The following is a 25,830-nucleotide window of genomic DNA, read 5'->3' on the forward strand; positions in this document are numbered from 1 at the left end:
AGGCAATCAAAGCATCTAGCACGGAAAGCTTCGCTTACATCGATTCCCACACTGCGTGGGATCTGCATGAATTTTTATTGTGCTTTGTTTAGTTGTGCATCATGGCATACGTCATAGGGGGAATTTCGAATTCTTTAAGATGGATAAGCCAGGTGGCGGCGAAAAAAGTAAACTTAACGAAAGGTGTTTAATTCCTGGGTATGTCTCTATAACTGGTGTGTTTGCTGCTTACATGTTCTTATGTTAACACTTTCTACAGCGTCCTAACTTGATGGAAGTATTTGTCACCTGTTTTCAAGCAATGTTTAGATAATGTATAATGATTGCGACTAATTTCCTTGTTAGGTTTCTAACTGCATTCACGGCATATATTTATATATTCACAGCGTTTCTAAATGAGAATCTGATTTTTGATCACATCTATATCTTGTATGCATCTTCTTAGTATACTTTTTTGTAATAACGTTAAGTGAGTGTTTTCTGCAGCATAACGTAAACTTTGTATTAAATACATTTTAAATGTCACAACGGGTGAGCTTGGGGGATTTATTCTATATCATGTATTTGCATTTTATTTGTATGTTTTTGGCTTCGTGCAATAGTCACCATCGGAAATGGAAGTGTGTCTAATCAGTCAATCAATAAGATCGGCTCGAGCGCCCACCAGCGGCGCAAAATCTGGTCTCCGAATCGGTGAGCACAGTACGTCCTCTGTAACATCCTACGTGGCGAATAGCAGTGCTCACAAATTTCAGCGCTCACATCGTAATATTTGTGTATCCATATTTAATGTAAATTAGTGCTGTGTACGGAGATAACAGAGCTCTTTCGAGGCCCTGTAATCGGGGTTTTGCCCTTTCTGGAGCATTCGAGGGAGCCTTCCCGCTCCTTAGGCGCTTGGTGCGCCTTGAGGATAGATGTAGTGGCCATTGCCGCTTGTGAGGCGCCGGACACGTGCTCTTGCGAGCGAGAAGTTACCAGCGAGGGTCCCGCCTTGGAGGGCAAGACCCCTGCGCCCACCAGCCCGGAGGTCGATGGGGCTCCCGGAGGGATTAGACTGCGCCGGCTGTTGCCTGCGCTGGAAGGAGCCTGGAAGGTTGGGGCAGCCTCGGCTGCGCCCACTTTCGGGGTCGGTGGTGCCGTCTGCTGGGTTGACGGAGCAGCGTTAGCTGCAACCGCCGCGGGGGCAGATGGCGTAACTGCCGACTCGCTGGTTGTGGGTCGGACAGCCGCCGGTGGCCGTTGTGTCGCTGCCCCCTGATGCGTCCCATCGGCAAAACTTTTCTGGGGAAGGTATGGAACCCGCCTGCGTGCCTCCTTAAATGGGATATTCTCTTTCACTTTGGTCGTTACGATTTCTTTTTTTTTTCTTCCAGGATGGACACGACCGCGAGTACACGGCGTGCTCCCCATCACAATTCACAGAGTGGCGAGAATTCTCACAAGCTTCAGAGGTGTGTTCAATGGCGCTGCATTTCGCACAAGTTTGGCGGCCTCGGCAGCTCTGCGAACTGTGGCCAAAACGCTGGCACTTGAAGCATCGGAGGGGATTTGGCACGTACGGCCTAACACGGAGCATGATGTACCCGGCCTCGATTGACTCGGGCAGGACACTTGAACCGAAATGATTATCAAGTGTTTGGTTTGGATTTCTTTTCCATTTCGCCTCATCTTAATTTTTGTGACATTTATAACATTCTGTTCACTGAAGCCCTCCAAGAGCTCAGCCTCAGTGAGCTCCAGCAAAACATCGTCCGAGACAAGGCCGCGGGAAGTGTTCATTGTGCGGTGCGGGGTTACGACAACTTGGGTCTCCCCAAATGATACTAGTTTAGGCAGTTTCTCAAATTGCTTCTGATCGCGGAACTCGAAGAGGAGGTCACCGCTAGCCATCCTCGACGCCTTCTCTCCTGGACCAAAAACTTCGGTAAGAGACTTCGATGCAAGGAACGGCGAGATTGTTCGCACTTCTTTAGCTGGTTTTTCTGCGCGTATCACGTGAAAACGAGGAAAAATGTGAACTTGGCGTCCGAAAAACTCAAAGACCGCTTCGGTGCGCCCTCGTTTCTGAGGGCGATCAGGGAGTTTAGAAAAAGCGTTTTCCATAGGTACAGTTGGGTTTTCGGCCGCGATGCCGACCACCCACCATGGAGCCCAACAACCAAGGCTGGCTAGCCACACAAGGTTAACCCTTGCCGCCGGGAAACTAGGAAGTGAGGAGAAGTGATGAGAAGACAGGAAAGATAAAAAAGGCGAGAGAGAAAGACGAAAATTGGAGAGGAGGACAGGAAAGGCGACTGCCGATTTCCTCCAGGTAGGGTCAGTCTAAAGGTGCCGTCTATGTGAAGCCGAGGCCGAAGAGGTGAGTTGCCTCCGCCGGGGGGCCTTAAAGTCCAAACACCCAGCATCGACTCAACCTCCAGGATCCCCCTTTCCCCAGACACGGCTAAGCCGCGCACGGCTACACGCGGGAAGGCCAACCCTGGTGTGCTCGGGTACGTGGTGTCGCAACACACCAAACGACTGCTGACGCAGACGCTCCTGCGGGGAACAAAGAAAAGATTCGCATTAACTAAGGTTCACAAAAATTATCAACAATATTCCCGACTTCTTGAATAGACGCAAAGCAGCTATGACCGTTGTTAGAGACAGTTTCTCAGTGCAAGCATTTAAAATGAGCATAAGCAAATACCTTTCTGGTACACAATTTTGCAATGTAAAGATGGCACGCTTCGATTTTGCGTAGACTACCGGAAGCTAAACAACGTCACAAAGAAAGACGTGTACCCGTCGCCTCGTGTCGACGATTCTCTGGACAGGCTGAAGCACGCGAAGTATTTCTCCTCTATCGATCTGAAGAGTGGCTACTGGCAAATTGAAGTAGATGAGCGTGAGTGCGAGAAAACTGCTTTCGTAACTCCGGACGGCCTTTACGAATTTAGAGTACTCCCTTTCGGCCTCTGTTCTGCTCAAGCCACATTCCAGCGAATGATGGATACCGTTCTCACTGACCTCAAATGGAAAAGCGGCCTCGTCTATCTCGATGATGTCGTTGTCTTTTCGGAAACTTTTGACGAGCACCTTCGACGCCTTCGGAATGTACTCGAAGCCATTCGATCGGCTGACCTTACACTCAAGACAGAGAAATGCCATTTTGGTTACGAGGTTACTTCACTTGGCAGCAGCAGCCGTGGCAACAAGGACGCACCACTAAACAATACTTTTTTGGCTACGCAGATCGGAGCACAGTAATCGGCAAGCGCTGATTTCAACCGCCGTTGTGCTGACAAGCATACGGCAATCTTGGCACGTGGACTTCACGTCTACCATCCCCGCCAGTCGATATCACCGTGGCCACCTGGTGACACCTCGCAACGCTACCACTGAACTGGACCGCTCCGTGGCGCCGCTAGCACTATAAAAAAGGGATCCGTTTCGTCCTGCGCTTCACTTGGCAGCAGCAGCCGTGGCAACAAGGACGCACCACTAAACAGTACTTTTTTGGCTACGCAGATCGGAGCACAGTAATCGGCAAGCGCTGATTTCAACCGCCGTTGTGCTGACAAGCATACGGCAATCTTGGCACGTGGACTTCACGTCTACCATCCCCGCCAGTCGATATCACCGTGGCCACCTGGTGACACCTCGCAACGCTACCACTGAACTGGACCGCTCCGTGGCGCCGCTAGCACTATAAAAAAGGGATCCGTTTCGTCCTGCGCTTCACTTGGCAGCAGCAGCCGTGGCAACAAGGACGCACCACTAAACAGTACTTTTTTGGCTACGCAGGTTAGTCTTCGCTTTTATACGGCATTAACCATTCTGTTCTTAACTTTTGTCACGCCTGCTGCTGCCAAAGTTACTCCCGTGGTTTTTTTTAGCAATGCCTAGTAATGCAGAACTTGCTCGCGATGTTGACGCCTTTCGGAAAGAAATTGCAGAAATGCGTGAAAGTTTGCGCATGATGAACCACCTGTACGAAGAATCAAGGGGGAAATGTGACGCTGTGAATGCAGAGAACAAAACGCTCGCAAAGGAAAATGAAAAGCTGGCTAGAAGGGTAGCGGACCTCGAGCAGTATTCTCGTATTAAACAATGTCGAGATCCGGGGTGTGCCGTCCACACAGGGCGAGAATTGTGTCGCTGTTCTCCAAAAAATCGGCGACAAGATTGGCTGCCCTGTGGCACCATCTGACATTGACATTGTTCACCGCGTCCCTGCGAAGAAGGATAATCATATCATTGCACGCTTCTGTTCCCGCACTAAGAAGACTGATTTCATCAATAAGGCCCGAAAAGCACGACTAAACACTACTACTCTCGGCTTCCCTCCATCTGCAGAGGCGAAGGTCTTCATTAACGACCACTTAACACAAGACAACAAACGTCTGTTTGCTCAAGCCCTCGAACTAAAAAAGCAGCACAACTGGAAATTCCTATGGACGGACAACTGCCGCATCAAAGCACGAAAGACAGAAGGAGGCCGCGTGTACGTTATTTCTAGCACACGCGACCTTTCGCTAATCGCCTCGTAGCTGTCCAAGCCTTCCATTTTTACATCTAATCAAATAAATATTCCAAACAATGTATTTTTCTTCAGAAGAACTAAAACATTCACTAAATAACAGCAGGCTCACCCATAAATCCCTGATACACTTCAACATACGTAGCCTCTCAAAGAACTATGATAACATGATAGATTTCTTTTCTAATCTAAATAACCCTTTCACTATCATTTGCCTGTCCGAAATATGGCTGACAAACGCTGATAGCAAGCTATTTGGTATACGCGGATACAAAATGGAAGTATGTGTCCGTAAAGATGCTCAGTATGGTGGTTCAGCAATTCTTGTCCAAGATAACCATCCATATCACCGTCGCCATGATCTATCTTTCTCTTGCCCTAACGTTGAATCTGTATTTTTGGAATTCGATAAAACTTTTCTTTCAGCTAACAGTCGAAACACTATAATTGGATCAGTATACCGTTCTCCATCATCTTGCTCTGCAAACTTTTGTTCTCAACTAGATGCTATCTTGAACATCATTGCAAACGAAAACAAAAATGTTGTCATCCTCGGTGACATAAACATAGATATTACTAACCCCAATGATAGTCATTGCTCTAATTATACCAACTGCTATGCGGGATATGGCCTAGATTCTTTAATAACCGTACCCACAAGATGTCCTCCGTCCGGATCTCACACTTTAATAGATGATGTATTATCTAACTTACACCTAGAGCATTGTGCTGGCGTAGTCACTGTTCCCATAACAGACCACTATCCCATATTCGTTCTATTAAAGTCTATTAACACACCTTACCAACGAAACATAAAAACGGCAAACTTTCACACCACTAAGTTCATTAGTCAAATTGCTGAAATCGACTGGAACCCGATTCTTTCTATAACAGACCCAATCCTAGCATTCGAACAATTTAACAACAAAATTAAAAGCGTGTACTCGGAGTGTACTAACCTAACACAACATACTCACTGGTTCTCCGCCCCTAGAAACCCATGGATAACAGAATCCCTCTTAAAAAGTATTAAAAAACGTGACAACCTCCACAAAAAATTAAAACGCCAACCTTTTATAGTAACTTTAAAGTCGCGGTACATAACTTATTCTAACACACTTACCAGACTCTTGAAAGACGCCAAGCGTTCCTACTTCGAGACAACGGTTGTTAAACACACAAATAACACCCGCAAAACCTGGGATACCATTAGGTCATTTCTTCATCTGTCTCCACCAAACCACGCACTGAACCAACTTAATACAGGAACAAGGGTAGTAACGGAAGCCACTGACATCGCAAATGAATTCAATACTTTTTTCTGTCCTACACATGATCATTCACTAGACAGTATACCACAGCCAGTACTCAGGCAAACCCCTTATTCATTTTACTTGTTCCCTACATCACCCAAACAAGTATCTGATTCAATCGCTAGTTTACGAACTGCAGGTCCCGGCCTTGATAATTTACACCCTTCTAAAATCAAATTAGTATCGTCCCATATCGCCGATGTACTCGCGCACATTGTTAACTGCATGTTCATAACAGGCGTTTTCCCCGATGAATTAAAACACGGTAAAATAACTCCCATATTAAAAAAAGGTAATAAAGAATTAATTTCAAACTACCGTCCTATCTGTATGCTATCTTTTTTTAGCAAAGTCATTGAGAAACTACTTGTAACCCGCTTAACAAACTACTTTCACAAATTTATTCTTCTCTCGCCTGAACAACACGGGTTTCGTAAAGGTTATTCGACTGAAACAGCTATAACATCATTCACTGACAAAATAAAACATGCCCTTGACAACTCCCATATTGTTGGTTCAGTTTTCATTGACTTCAGTAAAGCATTTGACACCATCTGTCATAACATCCTTTCTTACAAGTTAGAAGCTCTGGGCATTCGTGGCCCAGCTCTTACGCTCATCCGCAGTTATTTGACTAACAGAACTCAAGTTGTAAATTTCGGAGGTTCACTTTCACGTACTAAACCAGTCACTAGGGGTGTCCCACAAGGCTCACTTTTAGGCCCTTTACTTTTCCTGGTGTATATTAATGATCTTCCTCACTGTTTAACCAGCACTTCGTCTATTCTATATGCTGACGACACGACTATATTCACTCATAGCAAATGCATAAACACTGTAATAAAACGACTAAATTCTGACCTAAGCAACTTATCTGCGTGGTGCACAAGTAACAAACTTCACATCAACCCTTCGAAAACTCAGTTTATGCTTTTTCATACACATAAACGCGTCATCGCACCCGCGCCACCACTCGTCTTACAAACCCATGTTCTCTCACCTGCACATGAAGTTGTCTTCCTTGGCGTCAAACTTGATCCCCAACTTAAATTTAACTTGCATGCTGACATGGTCTAAAAAAAATTGCCTTTGGAATAAGAGTACTAATCCTAACGCGTTCGTATTTTCCACAAAACGTTAGAACTTCACTTTATTACGCATTTATTCACTGTCACTTGCAATACTGCATCTCAGTTTGGGGAAACACATATTGCTCGCACATAATACATCTACAGCATTTACAAAATCAAGCCTTGAGGATCATTACTTTCTCCAGTTACATGTCACATGCAGTACCAATTTTCAGTTCCTTAAAAATACTACCATTACGTTACATGCTCCAGCTCAAATTGGTTTTACTAATATACCGCACACTAAATCATGAAATTATTTTAGATGCATTTAATAACTCTGCACTTACCAACACTAACAATACGAGATTTTCCTCTAACAACAATTTTTTACTCCCTCGAATAAACACTAATTATGGAATGTTTACTTCGTTTTTTACGGCCATTAAATACTGGAACAAACAACCACCCCATATTAAAGCCTGCCGCACAACATTAACATTCAGGAGAAAGACGAAGAAATATTTACTAACGACACTACTGGCTACTGATTCATTACTATAAGTATATATTGTGTACAAATCCATTTCCCAGTTTTCAATGATTCTGTACTTACCTATTGTATCGACAGCCTTTATTTATTCGTTATTCTATATCTTCCTTTGTCTTCTTTTTTAATCCTTTCTTAGACATTTCAAATTTTTTGTCGCAAAGCCTATATAACATTTGCACTTTGCGTATTGTAAGCACAAATTTATTTTTAATTATCTGTTGCAATAACCCCGTGTTCTTTGACATGTGTCATTTCCTGTGTTTCATTAACGTGTCAATTACCACATATTTATTTATGCATACGCTGTATCTATTTTATTTGCTGTGTTTTGACCTTCAATTATTGTACGCAACTTTTTTGTATCTGTTTATTTTTTCATTACCTTGGTGTTTTCTTATGTCTGTCGTTGCTATGTTGCCAAAATGTATTAATTCATGCAATGTTAAATTACTAATAGGAGGTCCCCCTGACAGTTCTTGTAACTCCGGGACCTCCTTCTGTACTAATGATGAATGATGAAATAAAAATCTTCTAAATCTTCTGAGGAACTGAATTTCCTTGGTCACGTCGTAAGCGCGGCAGGTGTTCGGCCTGATCCCGAGAAGACTGCTGCCACAGCGGCTTTTCTCGCTCCAACCGATAAGAAAAGTGCGAGACGATTTTTGGGCTTGTGTGCGTAATATCGACGCTTCATCGAAAATTTCTCGAAGATTGCATATCTGCTTTTTCGCCTTACGCGTGACGACACACCATTCCTCTGGACTGATGCACAACAGACCGCCTTTGCGGAGCTACAACGTCGCTTGTCTTCTCCTCCCGTGCTCGGTCATTTTGATGATGATGCCGACACAGAAGTACGCACTGACGCCAGCAATATCGGTCTCGGAACTATCCTGGTGCAACGACAAGACGGGACTGAAAGAGTTATCGTCTACGCGAGCCGCACTCTCTCACGCGCTGAGTCCAATTATTCCACCACAGAGAAGGAGTGCCTCGCGGTTATTTGGGCTACCACAAAGTTTAGGCCGTATCTCTACGGGCGGCCATTTAAAGTTGTGACCGACCATCACGCATTGTGCTGGTTGACCAACCTCTGATACCCTTCTGGACGATTGGCACGTTGGAGTCTGCGACTCCAGGAACTTAACATCACCATCGTGTACAAGTCAGGCAGGAAACATGAAGATGCTAACACGTTATCACGGGCACCTGGTAAATCTCGGCATTTACGGCAAAGCTTCTGGACGACATCTTCAAGCTGAGCTACAGGAGTCATCGAAAGGCCACTGCATGCCACCCTCAGACTAACGGCTTGACAGAAAGACTAAACAAAACACTGGCAGACATGCTCGCTATGTACGTGGATGTGCAACACAAAACGTGGGACGAAATCCTACCGTACGTAACGTTTGCGTACAACACTGCAACGCAGGAAACTACACGCTTCCCGCCATTCCGCCTCGTTTATGGTCGAGATGTCCAAACTATGCTAGACGCCATGATGCCATATGAAGATACCGACCAGCTCGACCAGTTAGCTCCTGACGTCGAGGAGTACATTCAGCGCGCCGAGGAAGCGCGTCAACTGGCCCGCGTGCACATAAGACAGCAGCAGTGTACCGATGCAATAAGGGGTAATCTCCACCATCGACAAGTGACCTATGAGCCTGGTGACCAAGTTTGGGTTTGGACACCCATTAGACGGCGAGGCCTCAGCGAGAAACTCCTCAGCAAGTACTTCGGACCATACACAGTACTAAGGCGTGTAAGCGACGTGAACTATGAAGTGATCCCAGATGGAGACTGGAATGAGCATCGAGTCGATGCTCCATTGGGAGGGGGAATAATGCCACCTGGTGTTTTGAGCCAGCGTTGCGTGCCCAGCAAAAAACGGTGATTGAAGACAACGAAGTCGAGGATCTTGCGCCAGCTGGTGAACCGTCCTTCTTGTGTCTGACATTTTCGTGTCTTTCTGCTAATACTGCTGTTTATTCTTGCCTTAGCGCGTGACAATATTGTTAATGAAGTTCTAAATAAATTAACGAAGCTGACTTGTAGAAGCGCCGAATTTAAACCATAAGGTGATATATTACAGCTTGAGTTTGAACGGTAATTACAGACAGAGTGTCATTCAGTCTGACTGCACGCACATGTTTTTGTGAGGCTGCAGCAGGGAAGGAGAGGGGGTGTATATGTACGAGCACGCCTTGGGCGTGCGTGCGTGTGTACTTGCATTTGAGTGTGCGCGCGTGTTTGTGTCTCCGTATTTGAATCTGCGTGCGCACGAGTGCCTGTATGCGTGTGTGAGCAAACGTGTGTTTGTGTGTGCGTGGGTGCGTCATTTTTGTGCGTGTGTGCATGCGTGGGCACGTGCAAATGTGTATGCGGGCGAACTTGTGTCGTATCTCTGTATGTTTGCGTGTAAGCGAGCATTTCCCAGCTTACAGCTACTCCCAGGGACGAATGGTATATATATTTTATTTGCATTCATATTTCAATCTACTAGACAAGAACGAATGACGCCGCATCTATAGCATTATCGCTTTCTGAAAGCGAAATCAATGCAAAAACGGCTTAGGCGTCAGTACCGCCGCCCCAGATTTCGTCACGATGACACCGTCACCATCGGCACGGCTCCGTAAGCTCCGTTCCATGCATAGCAGTCAACGCTGCGGAGGCTAGAGAGACTTCTTGCAGTGGCTTCGTTCGCACTTGGATATACTTCGATATTTTGTGACCGCAATTGTGCCCAACATTTTATATAGGCTCAGTATTGAATGAAAGACGTTTTATCCAAACACACTGTGGTATACGGCTCCTAATGGGTTCTGTTAGATCATTTCGTTCTTTCCGTTTCTTTTTTTATTTACAACCCATCGCGAGGAGCCTCACGTGCATGTTAGCTCGAGCGAACGCTGTAGGCGCGGGAAGCGCAACATGGATTGAACGCACGAAGCGGTAACTTTACTTACCGGGACTTCTTGCGCGGCTTCCACAGCGTTGACTACTATGCATAAAACGGAGCATAGCCGTTCACTTTTGTTATCTTTCTCGCCTCGGCGACAGCGTATTCTCTTGATGCCTACGACGTGCTAAATCTGCACCATCATTGCGTCATGCATTCTTTCTGCGACGATTGAAGAGTGACGAAGAATAAAGGAAGTTGAAAGTTAGCGCTGGTCCTAAATTAGCTAAGTCCTAAATTACCTAAGTTAGCGCTGTCTTGAATTCCGCGCAGTCCATTTCTTTCGGCGCAGTATAAACCAACTCACCCAACAACAAGTCTCATTGCGACCAAGCAAGCATTCGGCGGCACACGTTCACTGCTATATTGACATTAAAACTTTAAACTGCTTGGCTTCCAATAAAAAAAAAGGGAAACGTGAATGAAAATTGAAAGCGGACTGGCCGCAAGGAGCATGCTAACGGAGCCTTACTTTTGATGGCATTATCACAAAAGGCTAAGTGCGGTCAGGCTCACCATACAGACGCGCTTTTTCTGCGTCAGTTATGCTTTGAGAGAGCCTGTAATCACAAAATATTTGTTCGGATAGCTCTTACCGAAGCATGTCTAATCAATCTAATCAAAATGTCTTCGCTCGACTAGATAATATCGAGGCCAGGCTCTAAACTACTGCTTCGCTTTACCCACCTAAGAACAATCGTTGAAAAGGCAATTAACGTAGCTTTGTTAATTAGCACACAACTTCTTAACTTGCTCCTTATCCAGAGGTTACCAATCTTAACGATCGAATGATAAAATGACGCCATATATATATATATATATATATATATAAACGAGAAGAAAGGGGGTTAACCGAGGGACCCGATAATTATTAGTCATATAATGAGAAGCCAACAAACACTGACACCAAGTACAACATAGGGGAAATTGCATGTGCTTAATAAATGAAATAAAGTAATGATAAATTAATGGAAATTAAAGTGGATGAAAAAACAACTTGCCGCAGGTGGGAACCGAACCCACAACCTTCGCATGTCGCGTGCGATGCTCTACCAATTGAGCTACCGCGGCGGCGTTTCCCCATCCACTTTCTTGGGTATTTATGTGTGTACTAGTAGAACCCTGGGAGTGTTAGCCAGCGCCCCCACTCACAGACCTTGGCGGCGGACGTGGAACGTCTTTTTTGCCGCAGGCGTCACGAGAACGTGATCTTTTCGGGTGAAGGCAACTGGTCAATAAACCCACATATGCTACCTGAAGGCATCAATGTTGCCGGATTCGAGACCCTCGTTATGTAATAAACGAGAAGAAAGGGGGTTAACCGAGGGACCCGATAATTATTAGTCATATAATGAGAAGCCAACAAACACTGACACCAAGTACAACATAGGGTAAATTGCATGTGCCTAATAAATGAAATAAAGTAATGATAAATTAATGGAAATAAAAGTGGATGAAAAAACAACTTGCCGCAGGTGGGAACCGAACCCACAACCTTCGCATGTCGCGTGCGATGCTCTACCAATTGAGCTACCGCGGCGGCGTTTGCCAGTTGCCTTCACCCGAAAAGGTCACGTTCTCGTGACGCCTGCGGCAAAAAAGACGTTCCACGTCCGCCGCCAAGGTCTGTGAGTGGGGGCGCTGGCTAACACTCCCAGGGTTCTACTAGTACACATAAATACCTATGTTGTACTTGGTGTCAGTGTTTGTTGGCTTCCCATTATATGACTAATAATTATCGGGTCCCTCGGTTAACCCCCTTTCTTCTCGTTTATTACATAACGAGGGTCTCGAATCCGGCAACATTGATGCCTTCAGGTAGCATATGTCGGTTTATTGACCATTTGCCTTCACCCGAAAAGATCACGTTCTCGTGACGCCTGCGGCAAAAAAGACGTTCCACGTCCGCCGCCAAGGTCTGTGAGTGGGGGCGCTGGCTAACACTCCCAGGGTTCTACTAGTACACATAAATACCCAAGAAAGTGGATGGGGAAACGCCGCCGCGGTAGCTCAATTGGTAGAGCATCGCACGCGACATGCGAAGGTTGTGGGTTCGGTTCCCACCTGCGGCAAGTTGTTTTTTCACCCACTTTAATTTCCATTATTTATCACTACTTTATTTCATTTATTAAGCACATGCAATTTCCCCTATGTTGTACTTGGTGTCAGTGTTTGTTGGCTTCTCATTATATGACTATATATATATTTATATATATATATATATATACATATATGTTGGTTGCATAGCTAGCTTTATTTGGTGCAGTTGAAAGCAGCCGTCATATAGATGGCGCTGTGGGCTTCTTATAAAGGAAGTGTGAAAGCGTGGACAGGTTATTTTGGCACAAATCAAGTTCATGAACTTAAAGTCATGGGCCTAACCGTGCACTTCTGTCTTTACAACCGGTTTTCCTACATTATGGAAAAAGGAATGCAGGACCAGCAATGAAAGACAAAAAAGAAAACCCATGCAAGACGATTAAAGGGCAACTCCGGTGATTTTTCGATGTTCACTGACCTTAATAAAATGTTGAATATACGTTCTTCTTTAGGACTTGAGACTGACTCCAACCAAATGACTGAATTTATTAGCCTGTAATAAAATTTAGTCATTTGGTTGGAGGCAATCTCAAGTCCTAATCAATTTCCCAACCAGACAGGAAATTCTGTCGAAATGTTTAGCTTCACATTCTTCTTTGCACTCTGATTTTCTGTGCCAAGCGACAGGGCTGCAAGTACTTTAATTTTTCTGAAAATGAATGTTAAAGATTGGTTGTGCGTTCCAGACTCATGGCCGCGAATGTGTGCTTTATACTGGCCACCCTATGTTTGTGACATCGAAGACTAAACCGCCACTTCACCAAGAAACAATGAAGCTGGCTCCTTGTGCTACGCGATGGCGCCCGACAATCATAATTTTGACAGACGTGATAAATGGTGCTTCGATTCATCCTGCCGCTGCCCAATGCGTTGAGTTTGGGCACATTCAGCTGCCTCGCACAGTGGCAGTGGCTGGCCAAAAGCAAACAGCGATCCTTGAGCGCGCATACTGTGGCTGAAACTGCAGCTGAAATTGCACCTGTCTTGTTTGTAAGAGCTGGAAAAGCTCTCCATGTCGTCGGTACGCGTCATTAGCTACGTTTGTTCGCATCAACACCATGCGTAATGTTTGTTTCGCATGCATTCTACGTGTTTATATTACAGCTGTGTAGGATCTGGGGTGCTATTTTGTAGGAATGCCTTTTTTCATGCCAATGCCTCTTCGCGAGACGTCATCGATTTTGGAAATTGTGTACACGTAGGCACGACGTTTTTTGGATCGTCCAATCAGAAGCTCCCTTCATTGGCCGGATGTTTCTTTCGTATTCTCTTCTCTTTTTCCGGGACTGTATAGCAAATTTGTTTTGTGAAACAGCACTTAATGAAAGCGGACTTCCATGCTGCGCAAAGCAAATTCATTTTGTTACATTACAACGCAAAAGCTGCCGCAGTCCAAAGAAATGCAAACGCAAGTGCTCTATTTTCGAAGCCGTAGCCACATAGTAGTCGGATGTGCATCCAATCCATGCCGTTGAGCTCACGCAAAATGGCAGCCTTTGTTTACCTGCAACAGCTGACAGCCGCTAGCGTGTCGGTAACGCAGCGCAACTATTTGCGGCCCACAGCGGTACACTTGCATCTGAGAAGAATCTGCGCTGCTTGCAGGAGCCGTGAGATGCAGCAGAGTGAGGTGAGTAAATATTGCTCGTGTAGTGCTTACGTTGTCGTGTGGTTTTCGGTGCATCATGTCTGACGTGTGATAATTTCTTCTTTACGAAGGGCCAACAAGAATTAACCGTAACCCACGAGGACAAACTTTGCAACATAGTGGATCGAGAACTGTCAAGCCACTCAGCATCCTTCATTAGAGCACCGCCACGACAGAACAATAGCCTCGTCAATGTGATCGCAGCAACAGTAATACTCTGCTGGGCCTGGCGCCCCTGCGCTGACGGTTACGCTCCGTGAAAGAAGCTGCTACAACGGTAAATGTGAGTAGGTTGTTTACCTTTTCTATATTAGTGGTATAAAAATGCAAAAAATAATCAATTCGTAGTGAGCACTTTATGCAGGCGCTTAGCTTAGACAGAATGTTTGACTGTAAATTTCTTACTGTGTTGCGGGCCGGCTGAAATTCCCAAGTTTGAAAATCGGAAATGGCGGCAGCGAAAGGGCCCAGAGTGTCACAAGAACAGACGGATATTCTGGTGCAGTTCATCGAGCAGCACCCATACCTGGCGAGAGCTTCTACGGAGTTCTCGCCACGTATGACTGCTGCTCGAAAGAACGAGCTATGGGAGGCGGTGGCGGCAGTGTTGAACGGACAGGGCCCAGCGGTTAAGTCGACGAGCCGCTGGCGAAACCACTGGGCCAAAATGGCTCACAAGGCCAAGAAAGAAGCGGCCAGGGCCGCGAGCGAGAAGAGGTGAGCTTTCTAATGATGCTGACAGTAACGTCGTTTCACGTAGTTGTTGTCGTTGTTGTGTTTGCAGGGCCACTGGAGGCGGGAAAGTGGGTGGTGTGGACGGCCGCGTCCTCGACATCCTTGGGAGGACAGGCGGCCTCCTTGTTTCCCCGCCGCAGTACTTCGCCGATAGCGAGGTGCGTACATTGGGTTTAAAAAGTGTTGTTTGTGCTGCTGTAGCCTAACACATTTTCAGCATTACATTGTAATACAACATTCCAAAATCTCTTCAGCCATATTTTTTTTCGTTTTTTGTGCTGGTTACAATATAGGTTATGCACTCTGAGCAGGAACTTGTGTAAATGATGCGCATTGCACACACTGCTCGCAATGACACTACTCTGACTGCAGGACGCAAGTTCGGAGGATGCTGCAGGGCCCTCCCGCAGTGCACCAGCAACAGCCACGTTTGTGGTGTCGGGTCCTGCAGCTGTTGCTGGGCCAAGTGGCCTTACACGTAAGTCAGTGACCCAGCTTTTGTTGTAGCATTGTTTGCAGTTGCTGTATGACCTTGCTATGAAGTAGCCCACTGTGCTGTTACTACCTTTGTGTCCAGCATTCAGCTCTTATTCATGGAGCAGAAATGCAAGCCTACAAATGACATGATGTTGTAATAGAGATTCCTTGTGCTTCTTATAGGTTAATGTAACCAGCAATTTTCTGTGACATCTTTTGCTCCAACTATGCGACTGCCTTGTGTATCATAATTGTAGCTGTGCAGCTGCAATGACATTTTGAAGTGACTGGGTAGGACAATCAAGCTGTGTGGGTCGGATAACAGTGGATGAGCAGTGTTTGCTTTTGTCTTGCATGAAGAGCAACCGCCTACCCTCCAGCAGCCACCCTTCCAGCCGACCCCCCAGCCAACTCCACGAGAGTCGCAAGCACCCCCCCCATAGGCAGTCAAAGCAGCAAGACCTTGAGGGCGCCGTCCATATGGCTACTGCCGAATATGTTCGGCAGGGCCAGTCGGCGGAAGCCAGGGCACAGGAGGAGGCTCGCTTCCGCCGACAAATGCTGGAGCAAAACCAGCGGGTATGTGCAAGGCCACAGACGTATATTTTTCTGCGTATGAAATTGACGAGCATATGACCTCTCCAACAATTAATCGTTAAACAAGCATAATGTATGCATACAGTGCTCTGATTATATCTTGTACATATTTGCGTGGAATAATATGTGTCAATATTTACGCAATTATGTGGCGAAAAGAAAGAAGTGGCATTAGGTTCAGGGAAGCAGGTATAACCATGTAAGACATCTTAATGGGATGGGACTGCACAAATTTGATGGACCAGAAAGATATTATCAGTGTTTCAATATACAGTGACAATAGCCTGCAAATGCAGATGAATGCAACACACCAAGGCATTGTCACTGAGCTTATATAATTAAACTAATTACACGTCTTATTCGCTAACAGCACCACGAGGCCCATATGGACATCCTGCGGCAGCAGCATTCAGTCCATATGGAGGTCCTGCGGCAGCAACATGCTGTCCACATGGAGGGACTTCAACAGCTGAGGGAGGTGGTTGGCAGCATGCGCGACGTGCAGCAGCAGCGGCTGGCAGTGGAACGACGCGCACAGGAGACACACCAGCGTATCCTGCAGCTGCTGCTAGCTGCACTGGCCCATGGTGGCAGCCAAGTCCCTCCCCCCTCGCAGGACCCACATATGTAAATAAGAAGTAGCATAGGCAAGGAATTTTATACCATTTTTTTATTAGCTTAAATTTTTATTAGCTTAAATTTTGCTGTTGTAGTAATGGTGATATGAAGGCCGGATATTGCTAGTTAGCAAGAAATAATTGCTCAAGTCACCCTTTCATGCAACCACAAGTAGCATAGCCGTTGCAGCATGATTTTTTTTTGCTTGAAGTTGTACTTCAGCAATAAGAGCGCCCACACTATCACGCTCACCTGCACAAGTGCCAGCAAGCCCGATGGTACATTAATCTGACTGCGGCATTGCAATTATGCGGTGCCTAGTTGTTGTCATGTCAAGTTAAGCACGAAGCAACACTGCAAATGTTCTACAATTCAATCCTATGTCATCAATGCGCCTTAATGTAATGTCACACGGAACCTCTGAATATGCACAGCAAAAAGCTCTGAAAATTCCTTGCCTATGCACCTTCACCTCATCTGTAATGTGTATTTTTTGCATATTTATGTACATATTATGCTTGCATTTTTTTTGGCATGCAGGGCTGCAATGTCTTCTTTTCTTGTTTGTTGTCATAACATTTTTTTCCCATTTACTGTACTTTCATGGTCAATATTTTTTTGTAGTGACATACAAGGCTTAATGTCTTCTTTTCTTGTTTTTCATTATAACGTTTCGTTGCCATTCACTGATATTTCATGGTTATTTCTTTTTTGTCGTGACATAGGGGGCCTACTGTCTTCTTTTTCATGAGTACGTTTTGTTGTCGTTCAGTGTTTTTCCATGGTTTATATAATTCGTTGCCGTGACATACAGGGCTTGACGTCCTTTTCTTGTTTTTCATTACCAGGTTTCGTTGCGATTCAGTGTTCTTTCATGGTTGTGATACATTGTACGTTTACCCCTCGTGTGCAATATTTATGCAGTTTCTCATACTCAATATCAAAGCAAGATGTTATGGCTTTCTTTTTCAGTATGGAACTCCACGACAGCATGTTCCTTTCACACGTAGTGATGTACCTACATATTTTGCAGTGATATTCTTCTGTCGATGCGTCATTTAAGCACCTGCACCTTTTTCAGGTGCAGTTTAAGCCAGTTGCTATTTCTGCAGCGTACAACACTTTCCTTACACGATGCCTGCCGTTACCTGTGAATCTTTCAGATGCAAGAACAATGTGATGCAATATTTATTGGAACTTGTCTGTGATATGTTGCATATGTCTCTACTGCTGCAGTACTCACTGTTCTCGCACTTATTCAATGTAGAGACTGTTGCACGTGATGTGTACATAAACAAGTGTTACCAAAAAAATGTCTGTATGTTGAAGGGTGAAATAATACGGAAAGGTGCAGTGTTCTGGTGCTTTTATTTGCATGGCGCTACTGTATTTGCAGTGCTAGCTTGCACTGTGGAAATGTAATTACACACTCTGCAATATTCCATTCCCCGAGTTCAGCTATTTACAATTGAGGGCACTTTGTTGAAATGTATCAACTGCTCATGCGTGCCACACTTCACAGGAGCCACAGCATTTGACATGTCGGATGACCAGGTGGACGGCATTTTCGTCACTACAAAGGCACTTTGCGGTTGTTGCGAGACAAACTGGCGCAGGAACTAGAAGTTGCACGTGTAACAGCACGTTCAATGGAGCGGAAGGTGTGACGAACACTGTACATTTTGGCTTTTGGGAGCTTCTCTGCGACGAATACAAAGCAAGTAGACAGGCGTTTCTGTCCATCAACGCGTAAGGGAACACAGAACTTCACCGATACGAGTAGAAATAATTATGACAACTGCAGGCTACATGCATGGCACGCAGGGCATCTAGGTGACGACAGCAGCAACATGCAAATCATGGCAGAACCTTTGAAAATACACTTATTTTTAGCTTGCTTTCAATCTTATATGTCGCCACTAAACATACTGTTTCACTTAGTATAAATGCAGGCCTTACATAACGGTTCACTACACAACTTTTACATTCGTTGACCAGTCATGAATGCTTTGCATTACATAAACATCACCCACAACTTAGCATGGGAAATCTGTCTGCAATTTCACAGCATGAAATGCACAATGCAATTTTTCGGCACATGTTATGCTACAACTGTGTGCATGCACCTAGCGATGCTGACGCTGCTGTTGACGTCGCAGCTGCCGCCGAACACTTCTCAGGTACTGTATGTGCTGCGCACGGGTTGTCCCAAACATTCCAATCACAGAGTCACGGACGGCCCGGCCTCTCAAATAATTCATTCTCGACCCTGTGTTTCGGGGCAGACCTTGCGGAATGGGGTCGTCATTACCGCAGAGCTCAGTACTACTGCTGCTGCTGCTGTCGTCATCGCTGTCATCATCGCCCGAGTCTATGTTGCCCTCAGACAGGCGAAGGTTGTGCAACACAGCACATGCCGCGACAATGTTGGCTGCACGTTCCGGCTCGTAGAGGAGGGTGCGATATCGCTGAAGACAGCGGAAACGGCTCTTTAAGAGCCCAATGCACCTCTCCACTACGGAACGCATGGCGCCATGTGCTGTGTTGTACTGCCCCTCGGCTGTCTGCGCTGGAGGATGGCCAGGAACTGGGGTCAGGAGCCACGGCTCCAAGGGGTAGCCACTGTCACCTGCACGAAGATGGAAATAGTACATTGAGTACTCCTCTGACGAGAGGCAAGTTGTAAACTTAGGAAATCTACAGAAGGCTCCAGAAGTGAATCCCAAGTAAAAGCATGAGTTGAGCATGTCCATACCCGACACAAACGGTTAACAAATTTACAAGTGCACTACTCGGTGCCTGCCACAAGCAGAAGAAATCAACACTTGTTGGTACTATCAATGACAGTAGTAGCAGTAGCAGCACTAATGTTTGTTCATTTCTTCTGCTTCTGGCAGGCACTGGGGGTAGTAGCAGCACTAATACGTATTGCTTTCAACCGCTCCTTGCAAGCACATAATGTGCTTGTAACTTAACACTTCGAACATTGAGAATGGTGGCAGTCACAATGGTGACAATGGTGACTTCATTTTTTTTTCCCGACTTATGTGCTTGTAATTTGGTTAAAAGTTTGGGTTGGAGCGGACACGGCGTTCTGCGCTACTGAAGCGTGACTGCGCCAAAAAAGGTGTTTCGCCTCACCGAGGAGGTATTCTCCGGGATTCAGGATGCGGCCCGCTTGAAACCGCCGGCGCAACCATGTCGTGCGCCAGACAAAAGCGTCGTGGTCCGACCCCGGTCGCAGAGGGTCCACGGCCAAGATTTTCATGTCCGCATCGCAGATCTGGTAAAACGTAAACAGAGAAAGTGCCCGATGACATGAGCAACATTACTGTCAAAAAGGATCGGCACCAGAAAACGTGAGGTTTACTTACGAACATGCAGTTGAGGGCGTAGTATCCCTTGCGGCACATGAACGCAGCCTTGCGCTCACCCTTCGGTGCGACAATAGCTACGAGGCTGCCGTCGACGCATCCTATGACACCGGGGATAGCACCGCGCCGAAGAAAGCCTTCCTTTACGGCTGCCTTTTCCTCGGCCGCCTTAGGAAAATGCACCCACTTGTTGCGCGCCCCGGCCTTCACAACAGCCTCTGCCACCCGTCGCACGCACTTGCTGACTGTCGACTGCGACACACGAATCGTCTCCTCGCTCCCAACGGACGCTTGGAAGCTCCCAGTGGCAAAAAAGCGCAGCGCACACAACACCGTCCGCTCCACCGACAGTCCCGTCGCTCGCTCCGCTTCTAGTTCCCCCGCCAGTTCCTCGCACAACAACCGCACCGTTCCCTTCGAGAGTCGAAAATGCCGTCGAAAATGGTCATCCGGCATGTCAAACGCGTCGTCTGGCTCTCCGTGTTCACGTCGGCGACGGCGAAGAGCCACAGCCATAGCAATCAGAGGGGCGGCCATTTTTGTTATGCCTTCGGAAACGACCCTGCCTCTGGCCGTGCCAAATATCCGTGCCTTTTGCTCCGCATAATGAGTGCGTCAACGTCACGATGACGATTACAGTTTTTGTGGGTTCCTGACGTCGCGTGATTGACAGACAAAATGGGCGCGGCCCGGTCATTTTCGACCAATGGCTGCTCAGTGATGGCGGCAAAACGCATAAAAAAAGTAATAGAATTCCTACAAAATAGCACCCGTGACTTCATTGACTCATCATGATGTCACACGAAGCAGCTATTGGTTTCTGTTTCGGTACGTAGGCACTCGCACGCCCAAACACTCTCTCTCGCTCACACGTATGGTCACACACGCATTCTCTCTCTACCTCGCACATACAAAATACACAGGCACTTACATCACGTGCACGCAAACACGTCAACATTTGCTCGCACGGGTGTATGCTGAAACACGAACACACACGTTGGCAGACGCACGCATTCATACGCACCCATGCATGCTCCGAAAGCACGCAAGCACGTGCACAGGTACACTAACACGCACTTACCCTCGAACCCACGAGCAAATGCAGGCATGTGTGCACGCCGCCAATGCTCATAAATGCATACATGCAGTCACGCGCATGCAAACACAAATACGAGGTTACTCGCACGCAGACACACTCTTCCTCCCTCCCACACGCACACGTACTCTCTCTCTGTCTCCCTCAGACACACACACATTCTCTATCTACCACGCACATGCAAAATACGCAGGCACATACACCCATGCACACGATACACGCCTAAATTTGTTCGCATGCATGCATGCACGCTGAAACACGAACACACACGTCGCAGACGTTCACATTCCCACGCGCCCATGCATGCTGCATGCGGAAGCAATCGAACGCACGCACACATACAGTAGCACGAGCGTACGCGCTCAGGCACGTGCGGATGCAGGCATGTACACACGCCGCCAGTGCTCACACACGTATACACGCATTCGCGTGAATGCAAACGAAAATATAAAGGCACTCGCACGTGCACACACTCACTATCGCTCGCACACACGTACACACATGCATTCTCTCTCTAGCTCGTACATACAAAATACACACGCACATGCATCCATGCGCAAGCAAACACGCCTACTTTTGTTCGCGCGCGTTCATGCTAATACACGTACACGTTGGCAGATGTAGACACTAAAACGTGCCCATGCATGCTCCGCAAGCAAGCACGCGCACGCACACGTGCACTAAAACGCGCGTACACGCGGGCGCAAGTGTAAATGCAGGGATCTACTAATGCTGCGAACACTCACGCATGCATACACGCACTCGCGCGCATGAAAACGGAACTACGGAGGTGCTCGCGTGCGCACACACATCTCTCATTCTCCCTCACATGCGCACACACGCGCATTATTTGCCTACCTCGCACATACAAGATACGCACGCATATACATCCGCGCCCACGCACAAACGCGCAATTTTTTTCGTACGCATGTATGCTGAAAAACGAAGTCACACGTTCGCAGACGTACACATTCATACGCGCCTATGCGTGCTCCGCAAGCACGCAAGCGGACGGCCACATGCACTAACACGCACGTACCCGATCCCGCACGCGAAAAGGTAGGCATGTACGCACACCACCAATGCTCACAAACGCATCCACGCGTTCGCGCGAATGCAAACATAAATTTGGAGGCACTCGCACACACACACACTCTCTCTCTCCCTCGCACGCGCGCATGCGCACACTCTCTCGCTGTCTCCCTCAAACACACAGACACACGCACATTCTTTCACTAAGTCGCACATATAAAATACGCAGGCACATACACTCATGCACACGGAAACACGCCCACATTGGTTCGCACGTGTGCATGCTGAAACACACACGTTAGCCGACGCACAAATTCACACGTGCCCATGCATGCTCCGCAAGCACGCAAGCGCACGCACAGGTGGACTAACACGCGCGTACACGCACGCGCAGAGGCAGGCATGTACACCCGCCCCGAACGCTCACACTCGCATACACGCACTCGCACGCACCCACACATCTCTCTCTCTCCGTCATATGCGCAACATACGCACTCTCTACTTCGCACATGCAAAAAAAGCAGGCGCACACATCCATGCGCACGCAAAGACGCCCACATTTGTTCGCACACGTGTATGCTGAAACACCAACACACACGTTGCAGACGTGCGCACTTGTATGCGCCCATGCATGCTCCGCAAGTACACAAGCGCACGCACACATACGCTAACACAAACGTACGCGCGCACGCACGCGCAAAGGCAGGCATGTACGCATGCCGCCAATGCTCATAAATGCATACACCCATTCGCACGCACGCTAACACAGATAGGGAGGTACTCATGCGCATACACACTCTCTCTCCCTCCCACGCGAGCACACACTCACTCTCTTTGTCTCCCTCAGACAATCACACATTCTCTCTCTAGCTCGAAAATACAAAATACGCCGGCACATACATCCATGGGCACGATACAGGCCCAAATTGTTCTCGTGCGTGCATCCTGAAACAAGAACTCACACGTTGGCAGACGTAGACACTCACACGCGCCAATGCATGCTGTGCCAGGGCGTAAGCGCGCGTCCACATACACTAACACGTGCGTACACGCTCACGCACGCTCAAAGGCACGCATTTGCACACACCGTCAATGCACAGGCACGCATAAATTCATTCGCGCCCATGCAAACGCAATACGTAGGCACTCGTATGCCCACACAATCTCTCTCTCTCTCGCTCGCTCGCACGCACACACGCACACATGCATTCCCTCTCTACCTCACACATTCGAAATACGCACGCACATACATCCATGGGCACGCAAACACGCCGGCATTTGTTCGCGCGCGTGCATGCTGAAACACGAACACACACATTGGCAGACGCGCACATTCACACGCGCCCATCCATGCTCCGCAATTACTAACACGCGATTACACGCGCACGCACGTATGTACACACACTGTAAAAAATTTCCGTAATTTTACGGTCAAACCTGCCGTAAAAATTACGTGACCGTTCAGTTTCATGAAAAACGGCGGAATTCTACGTAAAAAAACGGACGTGAGCTCTGTTTTTGCAATACGGAGAACCATCCGTAATTTCATGTGGAGGGCAACTGAGCATGTTAAGAGCGAAAAATCACCACGCAACGAATATAAAGAAAAGACACGGCCCACGTTTACCAGCTGTTACATAATATCAGCATAGGTAACGCTGCTTGAACTATATTCATAGGCGAATCGTAAGTACGCACACACAAACGGAAGAGGTTTCAGTGGTGGCGCTGCTTACCACCCTTCATCGCTTCTACACGACGGGTTGCATTTCTCCGCAGCAACAGTACATAGTGGACAGTGGCTGGAAATGGCGGTGTGTGGTGGTGGTAGACCTGTTGCATTTGGGATTTCACTGAGAGAATAAGAAGGAATCGACGATGGACTGCTACGCAAGTAAGTGATTTAAGTGTCCTTTTTGTTGTTGGTGCACGTCGCGCGTGCCAAATGCACCGCGATGGCCGCTGACGGGCTCAACTGTGTTGTGTGAGCATGCCCTGTCAATGACCTGTAACGACATTGCCGCTTGGCCGTAAGGATTGATAAAGCCGCGGCATTGCGAGTCTGTGATAAATGGTGTAGCGTTTGTTGTGCTGATTTCATATAGAGTACATTGAGACGCGTAGGCAACATCAGCGACGATGTCGTCTGTAGCAGTTCGTTATCGGCTGTATGTGGCAGCTTGTTTACTGACGTTGGCATTCCAGTTTTTCAATGTGTTGTGATGTGTTCTTGGCTTTCCAAAATAAAGTGAAGTTACTGTTCTCCTTAGCAATCTCTCACGGCGCGTTGTAACACTATGTTAGCCGTATTCGGCGACGCATTGCATCACAGCGAAATTCTATTTTTCCTTAAGCTTAGGACGCAGTGTGCTTGGCGTGCATAATCGCTGTGTTCATACCCGTAATTGAAAGACTGCTTCTGGAATTGAAAGTCTGCTTGTGTATGAAGACCTCATGGAGCATGTTGCATGCGATGCCCCTACATCACAGTGAATGGACGGTGTAGCGTGCTTGCTGCCGTAACCTCGTGCGGTCTGCAGTGTTAGGTAACACTGGTGTAACACGGTGCCTTGGAACACTTTGGGATCGAGCCCGAGCAATCGTGCGCGATCGCACTTGAAAGTGTCCGCGTGATACCCATTAAGGGTCGCTGGAGAAGAAATTGATTATTTTGCTAGCTGGTAATCGGCTTCAGATGTTTCGCGAATTTTTTTCGCTAACCGGCACTCTTTGTCTTTGAGGCACTCACCCGCAACAAGAACGCCATCCCCTATGTGGTGCTTGAAGAAGCCTCCTGTGTACCTTGCTGTTCCAGGAATAGTGAAGAAAGCTAGCCTGACCACCGCGGCTCTCAAGCAGATCACATTGGAACTTCTGCATTTTTCATATGCTAACCGAATTCATGTTTACACGGATGGTTCCGTGTCGGAAAATTTTACGGGCGCCATTGTTCTACCATCTCAATCGGTCGTCATCAAGTTCAAAACTTCTCACGTAACGACATCTACAGGTTCTGAACTGGCCGCTCTTCGCGCTGCTGTCGAATACATTGAAAAAGAACCGCCCAACAAATGGGCAATATTTTGTGACTCGAAAGCAGCCCTCCAGAGCTTGCGAAGCTTACGACGTGGCAATTATGAACAGCTGGTGTCACAAATCAACGAAACCTGCTATTGCGCATCTGAACGAGGACATGACATCATATTTCAGTGGCTGCCGGGACACTGTGGCATCGTTGGTAATCACCTCGCCGATGACGCTGCCCGACGTGCCCAGGCTGGCTCACCGACAGTCCTTATACCTTTATCCAGAGTCGACGCTGCAAGAGAGCTTCGCAGTCTTGCTCGTGCAATCACGTTAGGTTGCTGGCATACACCACAGAACTCTAAGTGTCGTTTACACAGTCTCGACCCATCACTAAAACTTACATTACCAGCGAACCTTCCACGACGTGACGCAACACTGCTGTGTCGGCTGTGGGTAGGAGTAGCATTCACCAACTCCTACAGCTACCGCATTGGAATGGCGGATTCACCAATGTGCGCTAAGTGCAAGTGTGAAGAGACCATCAGTCACCTTCTGTGCCACTGTTTTCGCTTCGATAATCAACGTGAGACTCTCCAGTGTGCATTGAATAGACTGGATGACAGGCCATTCACGGAAGCGAAGATCTTGGGAGCCTGGCCTCACAGCTCATTGGCCCAGAAAGCAGTTAGAGCGCTTTTTC

The 25,830-nt window shown here is 47.1% G+C and overlaps 2 protein-coding genes and 1 long non-coding RNA gene across 3 annotated transcripts; 2 read left to right on the forward strand and 1 right to left on the reverse strand.

The window, feature by feature from the left end:
- Window positions 1-14,019: 14,019 nt before the first annotated feature.
- On the forward strand, window positions 14,020-14,656 carry LOC139054623 (uncharacterized). Its single transcript, XR_011511369.1, has 3 exons — window positions 14,020-14,156; window positions 14,246-14,457; window positions 14,609-14,656. It is a non-coding gene; the product is annotated as an uncharacterized lncRNA (long non-coding RNA).
- A 197-nt stretch (window positions 14,657-14,853) lies between these two features.
- LOC139054622 (mediator of RNA polymerase II transcription subunit 12-like) lies at window positions 14,854-17,067 on the forward strand. Its single transcript, XM_070531920.1, has 4 exons — window positions 14,854-15,067; window positions 15,282-15,387; window positions 15,747-15,965; window positions 16,354-17,067. The coding sequence occupies exons 1-4, from the start codon at window positions 14,904-14,906 to the stop codon at window positions 16,612-16,614; spliced, it is 750 nt and encodes a 249-aa protein (XP_070388021.1). The 5' UTR covers window positions 14,854-14,903; the 3' UTR covers window positions 16,615-17,067.
- A 1,660-nt stretch (window positions 17,068-18,727) lies between these two features.
- On the reverse strand, window positions 18,728-20,431 carry LOC139047805 (putative nuclease HARBI1). The gene is made up of 3 exons (XM_070522095.1): window positions 19,976-20,431; window positions 19,743-19,884; window positions 18,728-19,230 (listed from the first exon to the last, which is right to left on the reverse strand). Exons 1-3 carry the CDS (start codon window positions 20,429-20,431, stop codon window positions 18,728-18,730), a joined length of 1,101 nt encoding a protein of 366 aa, XP_070378196.1.
- Between the last annotated feature and the right edge of the window lie 5,399 nt (window positions 20,432-25,830).

Source organism: Dermacentor albipictus, chromosome 1 (genome assembly GCF_038994185.2).
Source record: "Dermacentor albipictus isolate Rhodes 1998 colony chromosome 1, USDA_Dalb.pri_finalv2, whole genome shotgun sequence".
Lineage (NCBI taxonomy): Eukaryota > Metazoa > Arthropoda > Arachnida > Ixodida > Ixodidae > Dermacentor > Dermacentor albipictus.